This window comes from Lactuca sativa, chromosome 7 (assembly GCF_002870075.4).
Source record: "Lactuca sativa cultivar Salinas chromosome 7, Lsat_Salinas_v11, whole genome shotgun sequence".
Lineage (NCBI taxonomy): Eukaryota > Viridiplantae > Streptophyta > Magnoliopsida > Asterales > Asteraceae > Lactuca > Lactuca sativa.
Genome location: NC_056629.2, coordinates 24,957,114 through 24,982,621, shown reverse-complemented (window position 1 = coordinate 24,982,621; position 25,508 = coordinate 24,957,114). Strand labels below are relative to the sequence as shown.

Below are 25,508 nucleotides of genomic sequence, written 5' to 3'. Positions count from 1 at the left end.
TGTGAGTTTTATTACTATATTATGTAGGATAGTAGGTGTCATGGTATACTAGATTGTCTTTCTGGCTTTTGCATGAAAGACTATGGTGGTACCATAGCACCTACTTGAAAGACTATGGTGGTACCATAACATGAAAGAATGCACTGGTACTGTAGCAACAAAAGTGAGTATAAGACTTGATGATATCGTTTCATTCACATGAGTATGTGATATTTTGGAGAAACTCACTAAGCTTCGTGTTTACGGTTTAAGTTTAAATGTATTAGGTTGTTCCAACAACAAGGAGGATGGCGCGACTTGATTGTACTGTATCCATGGTCGTGATTTGGAGACTTCCGCATTTTATGATTTTACTATCTTTTATTACTCTGATGTTTTGGATCATGGTTTGTTAGCTTAAACAAATTATTACTTATGTGTTTTGGAAACAAGTATTGGGACGTTTACCTAATTTTAAAAATGTGAATTTTGGAACTTTACAAATTTACTTAGAACTTTGATTTTTCAGATGAACGGTGGTGATGGTGGATGGAGGTGACGATGGAGGTAGGATGGAGATGGTGGATGTGGACGGAGGCAGGGGCGACGCTACATACATTCAAAGGGTGTCCTTGGACACCCCTTACTTTCAAAATTTATTTAGACGGTATATAAGACTTTCTTCAAGAACGCCCTTTAATATTTTAGAATGTCACCCATGAAATTTATAACCAAACCAAATCAATAATCAATAATCCATATATAATAGTAATATATTATAAAAATTTATCACATGGAAACGATGAGAAAAATAGGAAATGTAAAGTGAGAAAAAATAGGAAAATTATAAATAACAACCAAACAACCGAATGATTTCACTAAATCACTAATTTTTCATATAAATCGAGTTTCCCAGATCGTACACCACCACTGGCCGCCGTCCTTAACCTCCACAATCAACCAATCAACCTCTATTTTGCTCTCTGGCGGCCGCCGTCACATCCTGTCGTTGCCCTATTTACCTCTCTATAGTCTCCTTCGTCTACTGACGTATGCTTCAACACCCTTCTCTACCTCGTCGGTCAGTGGTGCTTGTTCTACAGAATCATGGAGTAGTATTCTTGTCTTGAAAATCTTACAGGTGGATTTTGAGTGAGGAGTGAACAAGATTTGAAAAGTATTTTTTGTAAATTGGAAACTGTAAGAAAAAGTATGTTGTCCGAAAATTGATTAAGGTACTATATTTTTACTGTAGGGTTTAATATTTCCTATTATTTTACTATTTCCCATATTTTTATTAGATTATTTAAAAGTTTTTGATGTAAAAAATATAAAGATTTAAACTGAAACCAAATTTAAGTATAAACCAAATTATCTATCATAAATGTTAAGTAATCTCAACTCATTGACATATTCGAAATAAGAGGTTATGTTAATTAATGTTAATAACTTATATCAAATATGAGTATTAATACATAATTTAAAAACATAGAATATTTTAAATGTGATGTTAGTCCATTAGTTTTTTTTTTTTTATTTAATACAAATGTTTGTATATAGTTAATAATTGTTACCAGTATTTTTTTATAAATTAACTTTGATATTTGGTAATATGTTCGTACTAAATTTGACTAAGGTATTATCGACAACCGGACCTGATAAATTATATATTTTTTTCAATTTTTTTTGTCACTCTATTTGAGTTGGACACCCGTTAGTTCAAGTCCTAGATTCGCCACTGGACGGAGGTAGTGGTGGGAGTGTGAAAATGGTGGATGAAAGATGGTGGTGAGAGGATGAAGATGGTGTACGGAGGCCGTGGTGGAGGATGGTGGTGGGAGGATGAAGATGGTGGTGAAATGGTCCCTCAAATGTGTATGTTTTATCAACTTTGGTCGTAGGACAAAAAACTATTTTTACAATATAATAGAGTTATGCAGTTCCCTGTTTTTTTTTTTTTTTTTTTTTTTTTTTTTTTTTTTTTTTTTTTTTTTTTTTTTTTTACAGTAATTAACGTGGGGGTTTATAATCGTGTTCAAATTTTACAGGGTTAGATATCATTCAAGTGAGTAGAAGTAAATTAGTAATCTAGGATGGTTCCAATTTTTCATAGAGATCCAAAAGAAAATTTTCCAGAGATAATGCTTGTTAGTTGTCACTTTGTCTATTACGAGGATAGTGGTCTGATGCTGAAATTACAAACAAATATTGTATGCTATAGAGTTCTGTGCTATTTGTTTGGCTAAATCTAATATTAGTTTTTTTTTTCCTCATTTTACATGAAGAATCAAATATATTGTTGATTTTATCGTAATTATGCTTGCTATACTGTTTATTATTAGGTTCTTAGCTCCTACCAAATCGTTGGTGATTGTTGACATGGGCTCACTTCTTTTGAAAATTGTGCTTTCACGTTTAAGTTATTTGAAGGGAGACTTTTATGTCAACATGCTGTTAGTGTATCTATCTCACATCACATCGGTATGACAGAGTCTCTTATGTCTTTGTATGTTGGAGTCTCACCTCTTCTCTCTCAATCTCTCTACAAGGTTTTTTAAAGAGACAATCTTGGACTCCACATATATCTTACACATACAAATGTGTATTACAAAAAACTGTTACCAAGATCACAACATATATATAATATATTAGTTTTGATTGGGAGCCAAGTCACCTAATTACAAATCATACATATATAACAAATAGATGTGTTATCTCAATTACTTGCTATCGCCCTTCCATCATGGATAGACTGACTGTATTTCTAGAACACATGTTTTTGAATTCCTCTCCAATGCCATTGATACTAGACAACCTTTGTAAAGTAAATAATGGCATTTTTGGCTCTGGGAGATGAGTTTCACTGCATAACATAGACACTGCTTCTGACATTGTTGGCCTATCCTCAGCAATATCCTGAACACAAAGAAGTCCCACGTGTATGCTTCTCAAACCCTGTGACACACAACTTGACTCTCCTAATGTCTCATCCATCAATTCTACTCCTAGCCCTTCATTCCATGACTTCCATGCCTGAAATGTATGTGTCAGGAATAAACGAGAATAATCACACACACACACACATACACAAACATACAGTATTTAACGTGGTTCGATCAACACACAAAAAATAGTATTCTTATTCACTAGCTTGAAACCGATATTATAATATAAATAAAACCCTAGAGTCGTTATATATAGTTAAAGTACAAACATAAACCCCAAATATAACCGGGCCAGCTGGCCCATCTACAACTCTCAAGTCACATTTAACAGGATGTCTTCTGTTATATGTAAATGGGAGAAGTTATGTGGTATGGTTTTGTATGTGGAATTTTATACTTACGCGTGCGAGTGGATATATTTGTTCGTGATGTATGAATTCAGTATTCCTTTTACCACTTATAATCTCCAATAGCATTACACCATAGCTAAATACATCCGATTTCTCTGAAAATACTCCTCTCATTGCGTATTCAGGAGACATATAGCCACTGCATGCATTTCATTATAAAAAAAATCTAAAGTTAGAGTATTCTCATGCAAGAATCAGAAATGTACATGGGAAATGAATGATTCTCACTATGTTCCAACAATCCTACGAGTGTTTGCTAGCTCTTGTGTCATTTGAAAAGTACGTGCCAATCCAAAGTCTGATATCTTGGGATTCATTTTGGCATCAAGTAGAATATTGCTACATTTTAAATCCCTGTGTATGATCCTTAAACTAGAATCCCGATGGAGATAAATAAGTCCACGACCAATTCCCTGAATGATGTTGAAACGAGTCGCCCAATCAAGTTGCATACGTTTCTTTGGATCTATTTCAAACAATAATATAAGTTATTTCTAAATTATGACGATTTTACAAGTGAAAATGAAAAGTATTGATCAATTCAAACTCACCAAATAGAAAGGTGTCTAAGCTTTTGTTTATCATGTACTCATAAATCAACAATCTCTCTCTCCCTTCAAAGCAGCAACCCAAAAGTTTAACAAGATTCCTGTGTTGGAGCTTAGAAATCAACATGATTTCATTCTTAAACTCTTCAATTCCTTGTCCAGAGTGACCTGACAGCCTTTTCACTGCTATCTGCTGTCCATCATCTAACATTCCCTATTTTAAATTTTTATATTAGCTTCTTGGAATATATGTAATAGAAATTAAGAAGTTTGTAAATACTAGATTCTTACCTTATAAACTGCACCAAATCCTCCTTCACCAAGTTTATTTCTGTAGCTAAAGTTGTCAGTGGCAGTTATAATTTGTTCAAACTTATATATAGGCAATTCAAATGACTCCTTGTTAAGATCATCTTCTTCTTGTCTGTCCCCCAAAACAATTCGATCCTCCGAATTGAAGTGATTCAACTTCGTTTTCTTTCCTACAAATTAAGATACATTTTTTACACATATGGATGATGAAGAGTAATTTGGATGATTATAAGACATATTTTCTTACCTTTCTTATATGTCCTACACTTGTATAAACAAAAAACGAAGCCACCTAAGAAGAGCAAACCACCTATGGCTGTGAGACTTATAGCAACTGCTGCTCCTTTTGTATCTTCACCTATAAACTTGTGTTAGCCTTATGAAAATTAAACTGTCTATAATTATGATCTAAACAAGAATTTTCATTTACCTGATTCCTCAAAAGCAAGGCGCAAGAAAAGATCCTCCCCCCAAAATGAAAACTGTTGGATATCAATGAGGTCTTTTGTCCAAATCATACAGTGAATTCCTTCCACAAATGTATACGCCTTACAAGAGCAGTTACCCAAACACCAGCTTCCACATTCTTCACTATCCATGTATGGAAAGTATTCATGATAATCCGGAAGTTTAATCCCTTTTATTACCTGAAATCTATCTGGTTCACTCTTACTTTCATTCTTCTCACATAAAAGTTCATTTCGCCTCACACAACCCCTTGTCCAGTTACTTTTCCTCCATTCATCATCCGACCATGGTAGAAACCCTCTTAAGCAATCACAAATAGGAAACTTTTTGTCTGTACAAATAGAAAAAACACCACAAACTCCATAAACATCACAAGGATTCGCTGGTGCTTCCCAAGTAAAATCCCAAACGTTATGAACATCATCTATGTAATTATACTGTAACACACCATCATGTCTTAAATAAAGCCATCTAATATCAGATGAGTTATAATTGTTAATGGTGAGGAAAGCTCCTCCTTGTGAGTTCTCAGGCATGATAGTCATTTGATTTGGGTACCTAGTCTCCTGCTCTGGTATACCTATAAACTTCCCTCCATCCCAGGGCCCACCTCTCCAATACGCCTTTGAACCACGCCATATGAAAGCTTGTGGTGGTTGATCTTCTGAAAGTCCAACAACAAAATCTCCAGGATTTGGATCGTTTTCACTCTTCCATGATGTCATTAGATCTTTTCCAGATGTTCCAAGCTTCATGACTGGTAACAGAGTATTACCAGGATAGTCAAAACTCGCCCACAAAGTCAACCCTGAGATGGTATCGTTAAGAGCAAAACATCCTGCGTCTGTAAGCTTTGCGGTTGTTTTGTTTGACTGGAAACGTATGCTTGTTGACCACACGGTGTTTTGTTCACCATCTAGGATTCTCAGGTTCCCATTGTTGTCGATTGTTAGGGTGGAGTTAGTGTCGGAAACTGAGAGTGGATTTTGTCTGTTTGCAATCCATATAAATTTTTTTGGAGGACGTTTTTGAACCATATACCAAGATATAAGTTACTGGAATTACCTGGACTGAAGAACCCTAGCTCAAAGACTTGATTGGAAGAGACAAGAGTCTGCTCTAATGAGATTGGACTATCTTTAGTTAATATATCAGTTGACTTGCAGTGTTGTAGTGAAATAACCAGGATATACATGCATGTCATGCATAAAAAGTTTACAAAAGTGGCTCTTCTAATAGCCATATCCTTTTGCAGATTAAGCGTTTAGAATTTGGAAAATTCACACTCTATCAGTTTAGTATGATGATCACATTTAATCTAAAGCCAAGTCTTTCCTATGGTTTGATTTTGTTGCGTTTTTCATCCCTGTGGTTTGATTTTGTTGCATTTTTCGTCCCTTACATACATAAAGTTACTTGACTTTTTTCTGATCAAAATGTGATTTTTCACAATATGACATGGTGGCTTCTTTAATGAACTCACGACTAATATCCTGATAGATATACTTTATCTACTTTAATGTCAACCACTATATAAAAAAAGTGATATTGTACTGAGGGTTAGTAGTACAATTAATCATAGATCCAGTCAAAACCACATAAAGTCAACATGATGAAAGTAAACATTGTTTTGATCCTCTCCCTGGTATTGATCTTGAATTTATTGGTTAAAATCATAAATCATAGCATAAGATATTACATGTTGCAAGGCACTAACTCTTGTATTAATGTAGGTTAGTCACATTAGTATCAGTTGTGCTCATCATCAAAGAAAATGTAATTTAATTAAAATCGTGAAATGTAAGAAAGAAAAAGAAAAAAAAAAAGATCAGTTTCTTTAAAATGACAAAATAAAAATTGGTTATCATGCAATTTTCATCCCATTGCACATTCCTGAACGAATATAGGACATTCCATTCCATTTCATTCATCGTTAGTCTGATTCCAAGCAACTTTTTTAGTCATTAATTGAATGAACCATTCCATTCCTTCCCCACTTCCACCAAAACAGAAAACGAAGAGTTGTTTAGGCGACTTTCTATTATGACTAATTAGGTGTTTCTGTTATGTTATTAGGGGGTTTATAATTTTTTATAGTTACATCAGTTAAGTTGCTTTAGTTGAAGTATAAATCGGAGGTTAGTGTTAGTGAGTAGGCAATCTTGTTAAGGCTGTTTGGTAACCCTCTTAATGGTTTTATTAAGAGGCAACTTCTGAATCTGAATCGTTAAGCATTCATGTCGTTTCGCTAGGTTAATTAATTGTCATTTATGATATCGTACAAAGCAAGATACACTTTCAAACTTTATTTTTGCTCGCCTCCTCCATACATAGTTGTTTGGATTGAAATTTTACATTTATACTTTTGTTGTCCACTTTGCAAAGGAGTTCCCCATCACAACATGCTAGATGACTGAATACTAGTACGCCATCAAACACAACAAATTCAGAAAAATTAGAAGTAATCAATCACAAATACCAATGCCAGAATTCAAAGTATCAACGAGAGCACAACAGAAGACTGAACTTTCCCTTAATAATGTATGGGTATGACCAACATAGGATCTATATCTATATTTTTCTGTATCAAAATAACTACTTAAAAACACCTACTACAATAATTTAGAGGGTATAAGAATCTTTCTGGTAGTGAATTATGAGAATGCAGTTTGCAAACAGAGATACGTTACGATGCTATAAATTCACAATTCTTATGCTCACATGTTCTACTTGATATAGCTTTAGATTAACAGAATAGTAATATAAAACGATTACCTCATCAATAAGGACCAATCTTCAACCATGAATCCAACTAGTTTAGTTCAAAACAGAACCAAATCTATACTGGTTCTTAACAAGCATGGCAGATAATCCATACCTTGTGAAGAGCAACCTGCATACAAAAATATATACAACGTACATTAAGATCTTAAAATTAAGGATTCGTAGGAAGGAAAGGGTCAACAAGATCTTATTACTATTAAGTCATGCATTGACTACTGAACACAAGAAACACAAGTTTTTGGGAAGCTACCTAATTCTATTTGTTTAAGTCATGTAGGAAATGAGTACCTAGCCAAACTGTCATCAACTGTTTTTTAAATTATAATTTCATCATGTTGACTTTATGTGATATTGACCCCTAGAATATAATAGATAAACTATAGCTATCACTGATCAGGATGTTAGTCTCTAGTTCTTTAAAAAAAGGATGATATTACTATATATGTAAGTTCTAGGAAATTTGATAAGAAAAGTCAGAGTTTATAAGATAATAAGAAAATAGCACCGGTGGAAAAGTCATTTTCTAAATTATACTACCGAAGAACGACTTGTTCATAGATTGAAATTTGATTATCATGCTAAACTGAAAGGATCCATAGATTGTGAACTTTCCAAATTCTAAAAACTTAAACTTCAGAAGGTAGTGTCTTTAAAAACCAATAGGTATACAATGAGTATTAGAAGAGATATTGCTGCAAACCGTTTATGTATGTACATCCTGCTTATTTCACTACAACACTGCAAGTCAACTGATACATTGACCAAAGATAATCCGATCTTGTTACAAAATACTCTTGTCTCTCCCAATCGAATCTTTGAGCTAGGGTTCTTCACTCCAGGTAATTCCACTAACCGATATCTCGGTATATGGTTCAAAAATATTCTTCCAAGAAAATTTATATGGGTTGCAAACAGACAAAATCCAATCTCAGTTTCCAACACCAATTCCACCCTCACAATTGGCAACAATGGGAACCTAAGAATCCTAGATGATGACCAAAAGACTGTTTGGTCAACAAGCATAAAAGTCCAGTCAAACGAAACAATCGCAAAGCTTACAGACGCAGGAGATTTTACTCTTAATGATACAATCTCAGGGTTGACTTTATGGGAAAGCTTTGACTATCCTTGTAACACTATATTACCAGGAATGAAACTTGGAACAAATGGAAAAACACAAGGAAAATATCTATTAACATCATGGAAAAGTGACAATGATCCAACACTTGGAGATTTTTTTCTTGGGCTTTCGGGAGAACAACCACCACAAGCTTTCACATGGCGTGGTGTAAAACCGTATTGGAGAAGTGGGCCATGGGATGGAGGAAAGTTTATCGGGATACCAGAGCAAGAGGCTGGCTACTCAAATCTAATGACTCTTATGCCTGAGAATTCACAAGGAGGAGCTTACCTTACTATTAACATTTATAGCTCATCTGATATTAGATGGCTTTATTTGAGACATGATGGTGTGTTGGAGTTGAATTACTTGGATGATGTTCGTAACATATGGGAATATAGTTGGGAAGCACCTGCAAATCCTTGTGATGTTTATGGAGTTTGTGGTGCTTTTTCAATTTGTACAAATAAGTCTCGTATTTGTGAGTGCTTAAAAGGGTTTGTACCAAAGTCGAATGATGAATGGAGTAAGAGTAATTGGACAAGGGGTTGTGTGAGGGGAAATGAGCTTTTGTGTGAGAAGAATGAAAGTAGTTTGGCTTCTGGAAAAGGTAAACCTGATAAGTTTCAGGTGATAAGTGGGATTAAGCTCCCAGATTATTATCAATACTTTCCTTACATGGATACGGATGATTGCAAGAGCTTGTGTTTGGGTAACTGTTCTTGTAAAGCGTATGCCTTTGTGGAAGGGATAAACTGCATGATTTGGGAACAAGACCTTATTGATATCGAGCAGTTTTCATTTGGTGGGGAGAATCTTTTCTTGCGCCTTGCCTTTGAGGAATCAAGTAAATTCAAATTCTTGATTTTTGTAGATTTTTTTTTTTTACTTCTTTATAAGGCTATTAACACATGTTTATAGGTGAAGAAACAAACCGAGCAGCAGTAGCAGTTGCCATCAGTCTCACAGTTATAGGTGGTGTAGTCACTTTAGGTGGCTTTGTGTTTTGTTTATACAGGTGGAGGACATATAAGAAAGGTAAAAAGATACGTCTTATAATCATCCAAATACTCTTACTATAATGGGCTAACTTTAGATATATCTCATCTTTACATCAATAACTGATCCTTGTGTGTCAAAAATTTATCTTTGTAGGAAAAAAAACAAAGTTACATCACTTAAGTTCAGAGGATGGTATTGTTTTGAAGGATACATTTAAAGAAGATGATTTTAGCAATGAGTCATTTGAATTACCTATATATAAGTTTGAACAAATTATAACTGCCACTGACAACTTTAGCTACAGAAATAAACTTGGTGAAGGAGGATTTGGTGCAGTTTATAAGGTAATAATCTTGTATTCACAAACTTCCTTCTGTTATATATTTTCCAAGGAGTTAAAATAAATGTTTGAAATAGGGAATGTTAGATGATGGACAGAAAATAGCAGTGAAAAGACTATCAGGTCACTCTGGGCAAGGGATTGAAGAGTTTAAGAATGAAATCATGTTGATTTCTAAGCTCCAACACAGGAATCTTGTTAAACTTTTGGGTTGCTGTTTTGAAGGGAAAGAGAGATTATTGATTTATGAGTACATGATAAACAAAAGCTTGGACACGTTTCTATTTGGTGAGTTTGAATCGATTGATCACTTTTCATTTTCACTTGTAAAATCATCATCATTTAGAAATAACTTATATTATTGTCAAAAATAGATCCAAAGAAACGTATGCAACTCGATTGGGCGACTCGTTTCAACATCATTCAGGGAATTGGTCGTGGACTTATTTATCTCCATCGGGATTCTAGTTTAAGGATCATACACAGGGATTTGAAATGTAGCAATATTCTACTAGATGACAAAATGAATCCCAAGATATCAGACTTTGGATTGGCACGCACTTTTCAAATGACACAAGAGCTAGCAAACACTCGCAGGATTGTTGGAACATAGTGAGAATCGTTCATTTCCCATGTAGAATTATGATTCTTGCATGAGAAATTGAGAATACTCTAACTTTAGACTTTTTTTTTATAATGAAATGCAGTGGCTACATGTCTCCTGAATACGCAATGAGAGGAGTATTTTCAGAGAAATCGGACGTATTTAGCTATGGTGTAATGTTATTGGAGATTATAAGTGGTAAAAGGAATACCGAATTCATACATCACGAACAAATCTATATCTATCCACTCGGACACGTAAGTATAAAAACATATTAACATACCACATAACTTCATCTAATTTACATGAAACGTTTTTTATGGTTTGACATAATTTCTTCAGGCATGGAAGTCATGGAATGAAGGGAGAGGAATAGAATTGATGGATGAAGCATTGGTAGAGTCAACAGAGGGTTTGAGATGCATACACGTGGGGCTTCTTTGTGTTCAGGATTTAGCTGAAGATAGGCCAACAATGACAGAAGCAGTGTCTATGTTATGCAGTGAAACTCATCTTCCAGAGCCAAAAGTGCCATTGTTTACTTTACAAAGGTTGTCTAGTATCAATGGCATTGGTGAGGAACTCAAAAACATGTGTTCTAGAAATGCAGTCACTCTATCCATCATGGAAGGGCGATAATTAGATAAAGTGGCACAAGAAATTGATAACTTCAGGTATGATTTCAATTTTGTGACTATATGTTGTGAAGAACGGTGTAACAAGCATAATTTCGATAAATTCAGCAATAGATTTGATTCTCTATGTAAAATTAGGAACGTACAAGATTATTGGTTAATCAGGCATGAATGGCATTTAAGACATTGAATGTGAATGAAATTATAAACCCTAACATTAGTTCTCTGTAACCAAATGACAAAGTACTACACATAATTTACAAAATTATTGTATAATTAAAGCATGAGATCGTGTATAGCATAATAAAAAGTGTAACAAGCATGATTTCAATAAAATTTGTAGTAAATGGAAATCTCTATTGTAAAGGAGAAACGTTCCAGATTATTTCACGATGAACATGAATGATATATAATCCGGTAATATACAGAGTAACAGACAAGATTTCTGCAAATTTTCAACAAATTTGAATTTCTATGAAATATTAGATCCATTCCGAATTACTTATACACCAACATGAATGATATGATATCAAACCCCGTAAAATTCAAACGCAATTATAAACCCTAACGTTGATTTACTGCAACAAAACACGGAAGTTCATAAATCTTACTATATTAGTGTGGAAATTAAGCATGAGATCCTAATCTAAACAAAATCTGTGAAAATTCACCTCTAACTATTTGAAGCGTGGCTCCGCAATGGCGTTCCCACGCAAATGTACAGCAATTAGCTTGAGGAAAGCCATTTATAGTTGATGGCAAATTTGCTGATACGTACATAAATCTCCTAAAATATGAGTTATTGCTATGTTCACCCCCTAAGAGTTATATAAAATGTCAAACAACTCACAAATAATTTGTGGTGATTAGAAGTCATCATCAACTCACAAATATGTTACAGTTTGGTTTATGTATTATTTTGTTTTTATTTAGTGTCACTTTATGATTAGGGCCGTTGGGGCCGAACCAAACAAATATGAGCCCATGACAAAAATAAAAAATGGGCCGCTTAGGTGGCTAGTTACTCAATGTTTACGTTATATATCTTTTATATATTTGGGACAAATATTAGAAAAACACATTGAGAGGCCGCAGCGATGTGTTGATGTGTATTGCGGGCAGGTGTTGTGAATGCCACTCCCTTATTTTTTCGCCCACACTGTGAGAAAATAGCACAACCTCACCATATTTCCCCTTAGGCCCTTACCATTATGTTTTTCATTTGTATAGTATGTGATGCTTTTGCATTAAAAGCGAGATGTAGTGATATGTAATCCTTTCCTAGATGAGAAAGGAAGTGATGAGATGAGTGTTGGAACTTTGTTCTACACAAAAAACACATGTTGGATTTGTCCCACATAGGAAGAACAGAAAACCTTGTACCACTTTACAAGACTTGTCCAATTTATTTAGGTGTTGTTTGTTTTTTCGAAGCAATAATGTTTGAAGTCTGCATGTAATAAAAAGTCTGTTTGTTTTTTTTAACGTCTACAAACTGTAAGTTAAAGTAAGGTTTGAAACAGATGGTCTGGTGCTGCACACGCAACACACACACATCAGTTTTTAAGTCAGAAGTTTTCTGAAAACAAACAGCTGCAAATGACCAAGTGATGCGTGTGTGCTGAGCAACGCAACAATAAAAGGTCAGAAGAGGTTTTTTAGAAAAAAAAAAAACAAACAGCACCTTAATTAAATAGAGCAACTAATGGGTTAAACATCTTGGGTTTGGGTTGTGGTGCTGGTTTAGTTATTTAGGGCTAGAAAAGACTTAGAATAATTATATATTAATGTCAAAGATTAGGGCTCCCTAGAGTATTATATATTAATGTCAAAGATTAGGGCACCTGGGCACTTCTTGACTACAAAATACACTTTTATTATTCTAAATCTAAAATTAATTTTTAATTAGAAATTATTTTGTTAATAAATAATTAACTGCATGGTAGTTTATGGCAGTTATTTTTGGTTGGTGGCTTACAACCACCATTGGAACCCTATAAATACCTGGAGTTTGATAGAATTTGGAGGCTAATGAACCACACACACACATTCTCTTAAAATCATTCTTCATATAACATGGAAGCACAGTGATTTTCGACATATTCAAGATATATTCTTGAATTGATTGTTGTATCCTCAAGACAAACTCATACCAAGGCAATTTCTATCTTAGGACAATACAACTTGTAGGCCTCAATCTACATATTTCCATGGTTGTAATTCTGTTGTAAACATCAACATTCAAGTATGTATTCTGATTTGTGTAATCTGTGATACATAAATTCGATTTATTTATGTTTCAATTTGTTATATTTTGTGTTTGATCACTTTTATCATAACAATGAGGAGGCAATGATGGATCTAGAAAAAAAAATTATGTTGGGGGCACTAGATCAACTATATGACCAGGTCATATAAATTGGTCAAAATGGTCTACCGTTTCATTTTAATAAAAAAAATTAAAAATGTAATTTACAAACAAAAAAATCAACTCATTCATATGTATTCCACAATAAATCTACCCCATTCGAATTTAGTATCACATAACCTATATTCAAAGTTCAATCAATTATAAAATTTCATAAATTTAACAAAATCATAGTAATTGACTATATATTTTACATATAACAGTTCTTTTATCATTTATAATATTACTTCTAAAAAAACTTATATAAATGACATTCAAAAATTATCTTTTATAACCCTTAAATTATATGATGAAAAGAATAAGGTAATATACTAAAATGAAACAAAACAATTAGAACAGTTGTAATGAAGTAAATAATGGGAAAATTGGAGAGAACTCTTAAGAAAACACCATGTCGCAGGTTCATACATTTTTTCTAAAATATTTTGTTTTGCAGCTGCCACTCCATGAACATACATACACATGAAAAGACGCATTAATCGTTTAGTTATAGGATGAGGCATATTAATTGCATAGGAATGATAGTTTGCGTAAAAAAACCCCAAGGTGGTCGTTTATAGGATGAGGCGTATTAATTGCATAGGAATGATAGTTTGCATAAAAAAACCCTAGGTGGTCGTTTATAGGATGAGGCATATTAATTGCATAGGAATGATAACTTGCGTAAAAAACCCAAGGTGGTCGTTTATAATCACTTTTAAGGTTAAATGGTGATACAAATTAGGTTTTTTAAAATTACCATATAAAAATTGTGTTTAAAACTATAAGTAAGTGAAAAAATGACTAATTATTTACAATCATTATATCAAATATTATATAGATCACACAAAAGTCAGAAGATATAAAAATTATAAACCAATAATTAGGTTAAAGTTTGAACTCACTTGATTCAGATTGGATTGAAGAGATGAAAACACTCAAAAACCAACAAGCCAACAACCAACATGAATCACACTTTGTTTTTTTCTTCTGTATGTGAGTTGCTCTTTTGACGTCGTTTTCATGAATCCAAAGAACCGATCAATATTTACTTTCCACCTTCCACCTTCAATTTATCAAGAAATACGAAATTCACCTAACAATATTTACTTTCCACCTAGTGTGTAACGACGCAAATTTTCAAAATAATTTTTCATTTTTAAAACATTCATTCATTCATAAATAAAGTCAAACACATTGTATCAAATGTTATTATCACAAAGTATCTCCCCAGAATCTCTACAAAAACTCCAATGCGTGTGTGTACGAATCATGTCGGCGTCTTCCCGCGCTTATCACTAGTACCTGAAACACATAACACAAACAACTGTAAGCATAAATGCTTAGTGATTTCCCCAAAATACCGCATACAACACATACGCCACTCGAGGCTATAATACGACCCTCCGGTCAATGTGTCTCAGCGGAACCCTCCAGTCCCGTAGCTCGTTGGATCCTCTGGTCCGGTCATAGCTCGTTGGGCCTTCCGGCCCAGTCTGTATCGTTGGACCCTTCGGTCCGGTCTATAACATCATACAACATACACATAACACATAGCACATAATCTCATACATAGCACATAAGACCCTCTGGTCCACACAACATACCACTCTAGGTAACGTATAGTGAGAAGACTCACCTCGATGTCTCGGTAAATATCTGACTCGGAAGAAGTGTGATCTAGCCTCCGCCTAATCACATAAAGTAATACTCTCATAAATACAACTATACTCAACCCTAAAAGTCAACAAGGTCAACGGTCAACTTTGACCCGACTCGGCGAGTGCACTAGGGCGACTCGGCGAGTCTACACATGTCCACTGACTCTCTTAGATCCTCACTTGGCACGCCGAGTACTTCCCTGACTCGACGAGTTCCACCTGGCATGAATCGCGGGGCCACCACGACTCAACTCGCCGAGTCTCAAGAACAACTCGCCGAGTTCCAACTTGAACTCAGCCCCCCTGACTCTCCCTGACTCACCGAGTCATTCCCTCAACTCGACAAGTCCACTCACTGAGTGATTACGGGCAACTTTTATACTACTCGCCGAGTCTGTTCTTCGGACTCGACGAGTTCATGCCATGCACAAACTCAAAACCACTTCTAAGGTCAGATCTGTTCCATACAATCATAGATCTGGCCTCCCCCAACATGATAATCACGTAAAGTTCGGACCTTGACACACATATAACATAGAAGTGGTCCAAGATGGTGATTTAGCCCCAAAAATGACATTCCAAGCTCAAGACTCCCCATATGACTCATAAAGCTCCAAGGGTTAAGGTCTCTGGACCTCTTTGGGTCCAGATCCAGCACACAAACTCGAGAAGGGATTAAATACACCACTTAATCATCCTCTAAAAGGGTTAGAAAACCCTAACATTAAGAATCAACACCAAAATTGAAGAAGGTCCAAGAATAATACCTCAATGCAGTCTCTATGAGCTCAAAACCACCAAAAACGCACCTCCTTCAGCCTCCTCTTGTCTTGAACACTTCCCTTTTGCAAAAACACCCACAAAAGTTCAAGATTTGCCTCTCCTTACTCACAAACGCTCTAGATCTCACTTATGGTTTCTCTCTGGGGTTGGTGGCCGCAAATGACGGCCATAAGGCCCTTTAAATAGGTCTCAAACCCTGGAAATTAGGGTTTCATTAAACAGCGTGGACTCGCCGAGTCCACTCGAGAACTCGCTGAGTCCAGCTATGAACTCGCGTACAAATCCGCGACCATACTCGGCGAGTCTAGACGCCAACTCGCCGAGTTCCCCCACAAAACCCAAAAATGAAGGAACAAATATCATATCTGGGAATCCGGGTGTTACATAGTGTCTTATTTTAATATTATATATAGTGTTTTAATTTCAATAATTCTCTTATTCACTGTAAATGAGTTCATCTGCATTTGATGTTTGGCATTGTCAAGAAGAAGATTGTTATGTTTGTTCCGATATTAACATATTTCCTCATGGCCCAAATGAAGCACTATCATCTAAGATACTTGAGTACATATTCGAACTGATGACGAAAGCTGAAGAATCCAACCAAAGGGGATCAGAAAAGATTAGGATACTTGATGATCGTTAAGGTGTTCTATTGGTTAAGGTGAAAAAAATAATGGGTATCCAATACAAAAAAAAAATTAAAAGAGGTAGAAAAGTTCATTCATGGTGCGGATGGGAAGATTAAAAATTTTTGGGTAGAACCATGACCGTCTTACATTTGTTGTTAGAATTAGAAGATATTTTATATCTCGCGAAACAACAACGTACTAATAAAACATGTGCATTAAATTTATTCATAATTATCCACTTTATCATGGGTGTTCATCCAATCAAATCCAATGTTTTTGGATATAAACAAATAACCTAGTTATCTATTAGATATTGATAATGTTAGCTAATCGAATCCAACTTGTAAACTGAATCAATTCCTTTGAATATTAACCAATTTTATCCATTGAATATTTAGTATCATCTATATATATATATATATATATATATATATATATATATATATATATATATATATATATATATATATATATCCAATGTTAAAATAATTTTTTATCAAATTAAAACCAATCAATGTACAATTAAATAAATTAAATACACTTCATAGTCGAAGTTTAATCAAAATATGTTTGGTAATTAAAAAAAAGGATAAATGACCTAGGAGTGTAACAAACATTAGTCTTTGTTCATATTTAGGTAATCATGTTTTTTTGTGTGTGTGTGTATTTTGCACATTTGATCATTAACTTGTTTGACCTAATCAAGGTCATATGACTGTTATTACCGATCATATTATCCTATTATGAACATTTCAAACAAGTTTACTAGTCAAATGTGTACGGAAAAAACATGATTACCTAAATGTGGACAAAAACCAAAGTTCCTTATCCGTTTTGGTAATATTGATGTTAGAGTAATTTTTATCAAATTATAACCAATCAATGTACAATTAAATAAATTAATTACACTTCAGATTATGAGTTTCAAAGTTTAATCAAAATATGTTTGATAATTAAGAAAAAAGGGCAAATGACCTAAGAGAGTAACAAGCTTTAGTCTTTGTCCACATTTAGGTAACCATGTTTTTTTTCGTACACATTTGATCATTAAACTTGTTTGACATGTTCAAAACTATGGTCATAGGACTAGTTATTATCGATCATATTAACCTATTATGAATATGCCAAACAAATTTACTAGTCAAATGTGTACGAAAAAAACATGATTACCTAAATGTGGACAAAAACCAAAGTTCCTTACCCGTTTTGGTAATATTGATGTAACATTTGGATACAGGTAAGTAATATTTTTTAAGGTCATTTTATTTAAGTTAGAGAGTTTCCGGTTTTTTTGTTCCAAACACGGTGACAGAGATCTATCGCAGGGTGGTCAGGAGCTAGACCACGATACGTTGGCAACACAAAACCCTAAATCTTGGGCTTTAGGCCCTCTATAAGTGCACTAACTTTTAGGGTTTTCTTTCATCATCAGCCTCCACCTTCCATAAGAGAAACCCTATCATTGAGTGTCTGATTTAATGTGTGTGGGGGAGATTTTGAGCCTTAAAGCTCCATTTAGATGAGAAGAAGGTGATTTTAGAGATTGTCTCAGTTGACTTTCTACAGTCAAATTCCTTCTGGATCATTAAGATGGTATAAAGCTCTCACATTTGCCACTCTTTATGTTTGTATTGTGATTTAAGGTCCTTCTTGGCACTATTGAGGGGAGTTCTTGGAGTTTGAGAAACTCCATAACTCTAGAATGATTTATTTGTGTCTTCTGGACTTAAGATGATAGAAAAGGCGTATGATTGGGTTCCCTTGGAGTAATGCACAAGTTATTGTCCTTATGAGTATTTAGGTAAGTTAGGATTTGAGTTATAGTCTCATCCGTGAGAAGGATCTCTCATTCTTAGACATGAGCCTTCAATATATACATACACTTTTCCCACCAAGATGGTTATCCATTTAAGAGAAACCATGTAACGTCCGGTTCCCGGTATGTATTTAATTCATAATTTATTCATTTTTGTATAGAAACTCGACGAGTTGGAGGCCCCAAACTCATTAAGTAGAGATGAATTGGGACGCGTCACGCGGGGTTAAGAAGTCTACTCGACAAGTTGAGAAGCCTTAACTCGACGAATTGGATTGGTAGAATGAAACCCTAATGTTCATGGTTTTGCACCTTATTTAAACACCTTAACCCCCATAAGTTGGCCTCATTTACAGCCTCAGTTGTCCCAAACCCTAGCCACAAAACCCTAATTCACTTTTGAGAGTTGTGAGCCATTTTTGTGCATTTTTTTGTGATTTTGAAGAAGAAGATACTTGAAAAAGGAGCAAGGACATGTAGGAGAAGAGTAGATCCAAAAGTTGAGCTTCATTTCTGGTTCATCTAATGTATAAAGCTCCTACCTTGCCTATAGTATGCTTAGATTTAGTTTTAGGATGTTTTCTCCATGTTTTGGTCCGAGAATGTTGGTCTTTGGGATTTGGACATCCTATGTGGGCAAACCCTTCAGATCTAGGGTCTTTACAGGACTTCATTGCATAAAAGTGCCAACTTTATGGCTATGGAAGTCCCATGCAACTTGTGGACCATCTTTTTGGCCTTTTGATCCAAGCAGACTATGCATGCAAGTAAAGATAAGAACTTTACGTGACCAAACTGTCCCTATAATCCAGATCTATGACCTTTTGGCTTATCTTGAAGTTTTGATGGCTTTTGGAGTTGAATATAAGCCATTTTGAGTTAGGGTTAGAGCTCATTCCTTCTAGGATAGGTCTTAATGGGTAAAGTCGGAAACTTCACCCTCCTAAATGTGTATTCGACTCAGATCTAGAATATGGGACTTAGATTCGAAGAATATTGGCTTAATACATTAAGAAAGCTTAACAAACTGAAGAACTCACCGAGTTCATAGAGGAACTCGACGAGTTGGGTCGAAGTATCCCGATTTTGTAAAAAGAAGAACTCGACGAATTCAAGGATGTACGCAACCGGTTGACTGGGGAAGTCCCGCTTCTGTTGATAGGGAGGAACTCAACGAGTTCATGAAAGAACTTGATGAGTTGGATCGCGATTCCAGGGTTTTATGGTTTATGGAACTCGGCGAGTTGAGTCAACCCAGAATGTTGACTTTGACTTTGACTTTGAGCAAAGTTGACCCTTAAGGGGTTATGAGTATAAAAGGGTAATTAAAGGAAATATTTTATGTGTGGGAGTTTGAGTAGGGTTGAATTCAGAGTCGAGGACCGTTCAGCTACTTTACAGCTTTTGAGGTGAGTTACCTCCCCGTAGAAGTAGGTCGAAGGCACCAATGCCGGCCTACTAGTAGTTGATTATAGTTTAGATGATTGTATTTGTGATAATTGTCTGGTATGCCACTATCTGTTATGCTTATTGTGCTAGTATGCTATGATATTATGCGATAGTGGTAGGAGGGGTGGGATAGACCCCGTTACCGGTCGAAAGGACCGAAGGGGTAGGCCAACACCCATATATGCTAGGCAGTATGTGACTTATGTGTTTATGTATTAGGATGATATGTGGTAGTAATAGGGGTGAAATAGTCCCCGTTACCGGTTGAAAGAGAGCGAAGGGGTAAGCCAGCACCCAGATATGCTAGGCAGTTACCGGTTGAAAGAGACCGAATGGGTATGCCAGCACCCTGATATGCTAGACAGTTACCGGTTGAAAGAGACTGAAGGGGTAGGCCAACACCCGAATATGTTAGGCACTATGTTATTGTATGGTATGTGGTATGATAGAGGAACTTACTAAGCTTTGTGCTTACGGTTTTCAGTTTTGGTTTCAAGTACTTCTTCTTCAAAAGGAAAGGAGTCGGCATGATTGCAGCGTATCACACCAAGATTTCCGCACATGATATCTTTGGGAGTTATACTCTGATGTTGTTTTATCATGACATGTTTTGACTATTGATACTTTGGTTTTGATATGAGTTGATGTGACATCCCCTAAAATCTCGGCCAGAAAAGACCAATTTTCATTTATGCTTTTTAAAATAATTTCAGAGTAAATCCTTTTGATTTAAAAGTGTTGCGGAATTTGTTCCCAAAACAAAACATGATAAAATAATATTTATCAAAGCATTTCATCAAGAGATGCATTTTCATTATATAATCAAAACTCGGGATGTCATGTTCCGATACAGACCATAAAGCATAAACGATAACATTACAAGTCATTCAACAAATATATACATATACAGACTTGTAAACAAAACAACTCGATGATTCATCCATCTTATGCCCTTGCGCCACTTCCTGTAATACAAATAAAACTGAGTGGGTCAGGCTTGGGAGCCTGGTGAGCATATAGGGTTTTCAACCCACAACAAATAATTATATTTAATTTCACCAACCAACAATATCCCGATTACCCATTCCCGTTATCCTCACTTTACGTCCCTAAAACAACATCAATCTCAAGGGACCTAATCTAGGATTTTCATCGGGACGAACATTACTGCTAAGGGGTTTCCTCAACAATAGATATCCTAAAGGCAACCATGAGGGGGATAGAGTACACCGGTGAACACATCGTTCACAACACCTACAGGTTATGAACCTGCTAGCGTGCCACATGACTGTCTAGAAAGAGTCTGTGGTCGTTATCCATACTCCGCTGAATAACTAGATCAACAACAACAACAACATCGAGGCCTCTCATCTGTTTATTACACACCAACTATCTACCCATGTTCTACCCAACATATTAGTAGATAAAAATATATTTTTTCATACATAGTTTAAAACCTGTATATCATTTTCATTCAATACATATTCCACATAACAGACGAGGCACACCCACATAACACGTATTTCATAGAAAATAAATCAGATCTATGAGATAGAAGAGAGTGAATATACATTCACGCACATAACAACAAAATTATACACATAACACATATTTCGTATAAAATACTTCATAATTATGCGTTAGAAGAAAGTAACTACACACTCACTTGATCAGAAGATGATCAGACAGCACTACGGCTTGTAGAAGTAGTATTCTTCGGCAAATCTGGAAGATCTTCACAAAAATCGAACTTCTCGCGGGCAGAGCTTCGGCTCGGGAATCACGCTCTTCGGGATTCTCGGGGCTTCAGATCTTGCTTCGGGACTCGGGAATGATACCGGGGCTTCGGGGTACTTCTGGCACGCAAATCGATGCAAAACGGGAGAGAGAAGAGATAAAAAGAGCAATTGAGTCGGCTGCCCTCGCATCCTATTTATAGGAGGCTGGAGCCTCGGAGTACGCGGGGCGTACTGCCTCGGTCGTCATGGCTTACGTATCCGAAGTCACTTGAGTGCAAGGTGCGTCATGCTTCGCGGTACGTGGGGCGTACAGCAGTACGCTGGGCGTACTTCGGATGAGTCCGATGACTTCTCTTCGGATAATACCAAGATTTAGAATTAAATTTAAATATTAAATATTTAGTAAACTTCGGAAATTCATATCTTCTTCATACGAACTCCGTTTTCGACGTTCTTTATATCCACGCGTAGGTGAGACTACGCTCTACAACTTTCGTTTAGACTTCGTAAGCTAATTTTGACTTTATTTTTATTATTTATTTTTAGTAGGCCGGGACAGAAAAACTTCGTTATAAATTCATAACTTCTTCGTTTGACTTCCGTTCTCGCCTAACTTTTCATCGCTTCGATACCAACAACGAGATCTTCGATTCTCGTTTAGATTGTTTCGGCTAAAAACCGCTCGATCTCAAATCGAGTATTTCAGGCTACATACCGCTAAGTCGAAACTTCAATAAATCATAACTTCCTCATACGAAGTCAGATTTGGGCGTTCTTTATATATTCAGAAACCTCGTTTCAACTACTACAACATTATCCAAAGATATCAAGTTCATTTTACACTTAAATTTTGACGCTTATTTTTATTCTTAATTAATCGAACCACATAATTAAGCAATTAAGCACAAAACACATAATACTTAAATAATACACTTCTATTATTTCAAAACGGGTTACAAAGGTTAACCTAGACTATTACATCAAAGATAATGCCTAGCCTGGAAACGCGGGCGTTACAGTTGATACTATGGTTGTTTTCAGACAAATGGTTTTATAATTATTATATTAAAAATGAAATTTTTGGTCATAAATTTTGGGATGTTACAAACCATCTTCTGATACACATCAATCTAACTTGACTGCCGGAGCCTGCTCCCAGGGTATAGTCGGTGAGATGGTTCTAATGGTTTTGTTCACTGATGACAGCGAAGAATCAATTCAGGAACCCGCTAACGACACCTACTTCAGATTTGACACCAAGATTCGATAGCCCGATTCCCTGTCACATTAGTGGGTCTTATGACTACTTGCACTTAACATAAATAACCCAATATTACCAAAACGAGTAAGGAACTTTGGTTTTTGTTCACATTTAGGTAACCATGTTTTTTCGTACATATTTGACCAATAAACTTGTTTGACATGTTTATACTAGGGTAATATCATCGGTAACAAACATTCATATTGCTCTATTTTGAACAGGCCAAACAAGTTTAATGGTCAAATATGTACGAAAAAACATGTTTACCTAAATGTGGATAAATTCCAAAAATTTTTCCACTCTTAGATCATTAACCCTTAAAAAAGACGTTCATGACCAAAAGACTTTAATATTTTACCGCACACCAAAATATACAAAATTAATGTAACTCCTCATTAAAACAAATAATACCCAATATTATGTTTGAAGTATATATATATATATATATATATATATATATATATATATATATATATATATATATATATATATATATATATATATATATATATATATATATATATATGCATAATTACTTTTTTTTTTTTGAACTGTTGGATAGTTTTATTAGAAAAGATAAACAAAGAGCTAACATTTAATTACATAGGAATAGACAAAATCAGATTTAACATCCATGATACTCGACTAATACTAATTTGTTTATTTTTAATAACAAACCAATTATAAGAATAGTTTATCAATCTATCAACTAACAAATTCATAATAACAGTTTACTGACTAAAAAGAATGTTGTTTAGTTACAATAAAGCCTTTATAAATTAATAATGTTGGGACTGAGATATTTTATTAATTTAACAAGATATTATCATACGATAAATTAATAAATTATTAATTTAAAGAGTTTGCTTATATTCATGAGCAACTCTCAAATTAATACATCGACCTTCAAAATTTCCATGTCCATTCACTCTACCTATTTGAATAAAAGAGAAACAAGGACCTTCAAAATTCTTATGTACATTCACACATTAACGAAGTTGTCAAGTTCAATGTACATAGATCTCAATTGATCACTATAAAATGTCTAATGATAAATTTTAAAATCACATCAACTATGGCTTCTAAACTAAAATGTGTTAAAAAATCAACGATGACCAATCAACAATGAAAACTATTATGCGAGGTTCAGAGAGATCACCAAGGATACACTCAACAAGATTTGGTGAAGTGGGTTGACAAAACTTTCGATTTGAAAGTTAGTCAATGAACAATATCAAATACTCTTAAGAGATCATTGGAGTTCCTATCAGCTAACTTTAACAAAGATGGATCTTTCAAGCTTCACAAAGCAGCCATATATCCGGACATGAAGAAAGTTGTTTATGAATGGTTTCTCCAACATCAAGAGCGTGTGAATATAACAGGAGAGTTAATCATAGAGAAATCGAGAATACAGTGCCTCAAATCTTAAGTGCAATTGGGAGATTTAAAGATGAACTCAATATAAATTTGAAGTTCACAAAAAAAAAACAAGTGACTATAGATTCATTTTTACTAGACAGTTCTAGAATTTTGGAATATTCTAGTAATTATTAAATTTTAGTTTCGTTTGGACCAATATATCTATATCGGGATTTCAAAAAATTATTATTTTATTATGTTATCGATTGGGGGTCCAATTTTGTATTGGTTTCAAGTTGGAACCGAACAAATTATTAATTTTATCGATGTATTAATTTATCGAGTATTAAATTGTAGAGTAACTATTGTATATTAATTAAAATTAACGTTTGTACTATCAAAATGAATTATGTTAGATCAATATATATATATATATATATATATATATATATATATATATATATATATATATATATATATATATATATATATGTGTGTGTGTGTGTGTGTGTGTTTTGAAATTATATATCTGTTTACTTTAAATTTATATAAATAATTGTTATATTAAATAGGTTTTGAAAACAAAATTACTATAATAACAATCTATTTTTTGATAAATCAACTTGACTTATTGAAAATATTAAACACCTATCTACCCATTATTTCTATAATGTGTTAAAATTGTCACTTCAAGACTTTAAGTAAAAAACCATTTCATAACGTTAGACTTTTCAAATTTAAAGTTATATGAAAGAAATAAATTAGTATGAAAAACTATAAAAAATAGTGAAGTACTATATAAAATATTTCTATTAACAATTACAGTTGAATTCTGTAAAAGTATTTCTATTAACAAATACATAATGGAATAAGTTGAACTTATGTGCCAGTTTAAAAGGATGGTATATTTTGATGGTTTATTTTGAATCAAAATGATTTTTGAATAAATTTTATCATAGAAATTATAAAAACAAAAATATATAGATATAGATATACAAATACATCCCTATTATAAAAAAAGAATAGTTTTAATCTCCTTTTGACATGTGTCATCATATTAAGTCTTCTAATTAATACATATTTTATTCTTTTTTTGTCATGTATCACTCTATTAGTCTTCTAATTAATGTATGCCACTTGTCAACCTATTAATTCTACATTTCAAATTTCAAAATTTAAATTTACCACTCTAATTATATTAAATTAATAACATTAGAAATAAAATAAAATTAATACAAATTATAAGGTGAT

At 34.3% G+C, this 25,508-nt stretch overlaps 1 protein-coding gene and 1 pseudogene across 1 annotated transcript; one reads left to right on the top strand and one right to left on the bottom strand.

Annotated features, from left to right (window-relative positions):
• Window positions 1–2,522: 2,522 nt before the first annotated feature.
• LOC111906926 (G-type lectin S-receptor-like serine/threonine-protein kinase At1g61550) lies at window positions 2,523–7,630 on the bottom strand (annotated as a pseudogene).
• A 333-nt stretch (window positions 7,631–7,963) lies between these two features.
• Window positions 7,964–11,362, top strand: LOC111906935 (G-type lectin S-receptor-like serine/threonine-protein kinase At1g61550). Its single transcript, XM_023902728.3, has 7 exons — window positions 7,964–9,413; window positions 9,488–9,604; window positions 9,722–9,912; window positions 9,986–10,196; window positions 10,283–10,520; window positions 10,616–10,769; window positions 10,855–11,362. Exons 1-7 carry the CDS (start codon window positions 8,117–8,119, stop codon window positions 11,149–11,151), a joined length of 2,505 nt encoding a protein of 834 aa, XP_023758496.2. The 5' UTR covers window positions 7,964–8,116; the 3' UTR covers window positions 11,152–11,362.
• Window positions 11,363–25,508: the final 14,146 nt, after the last annotated feature.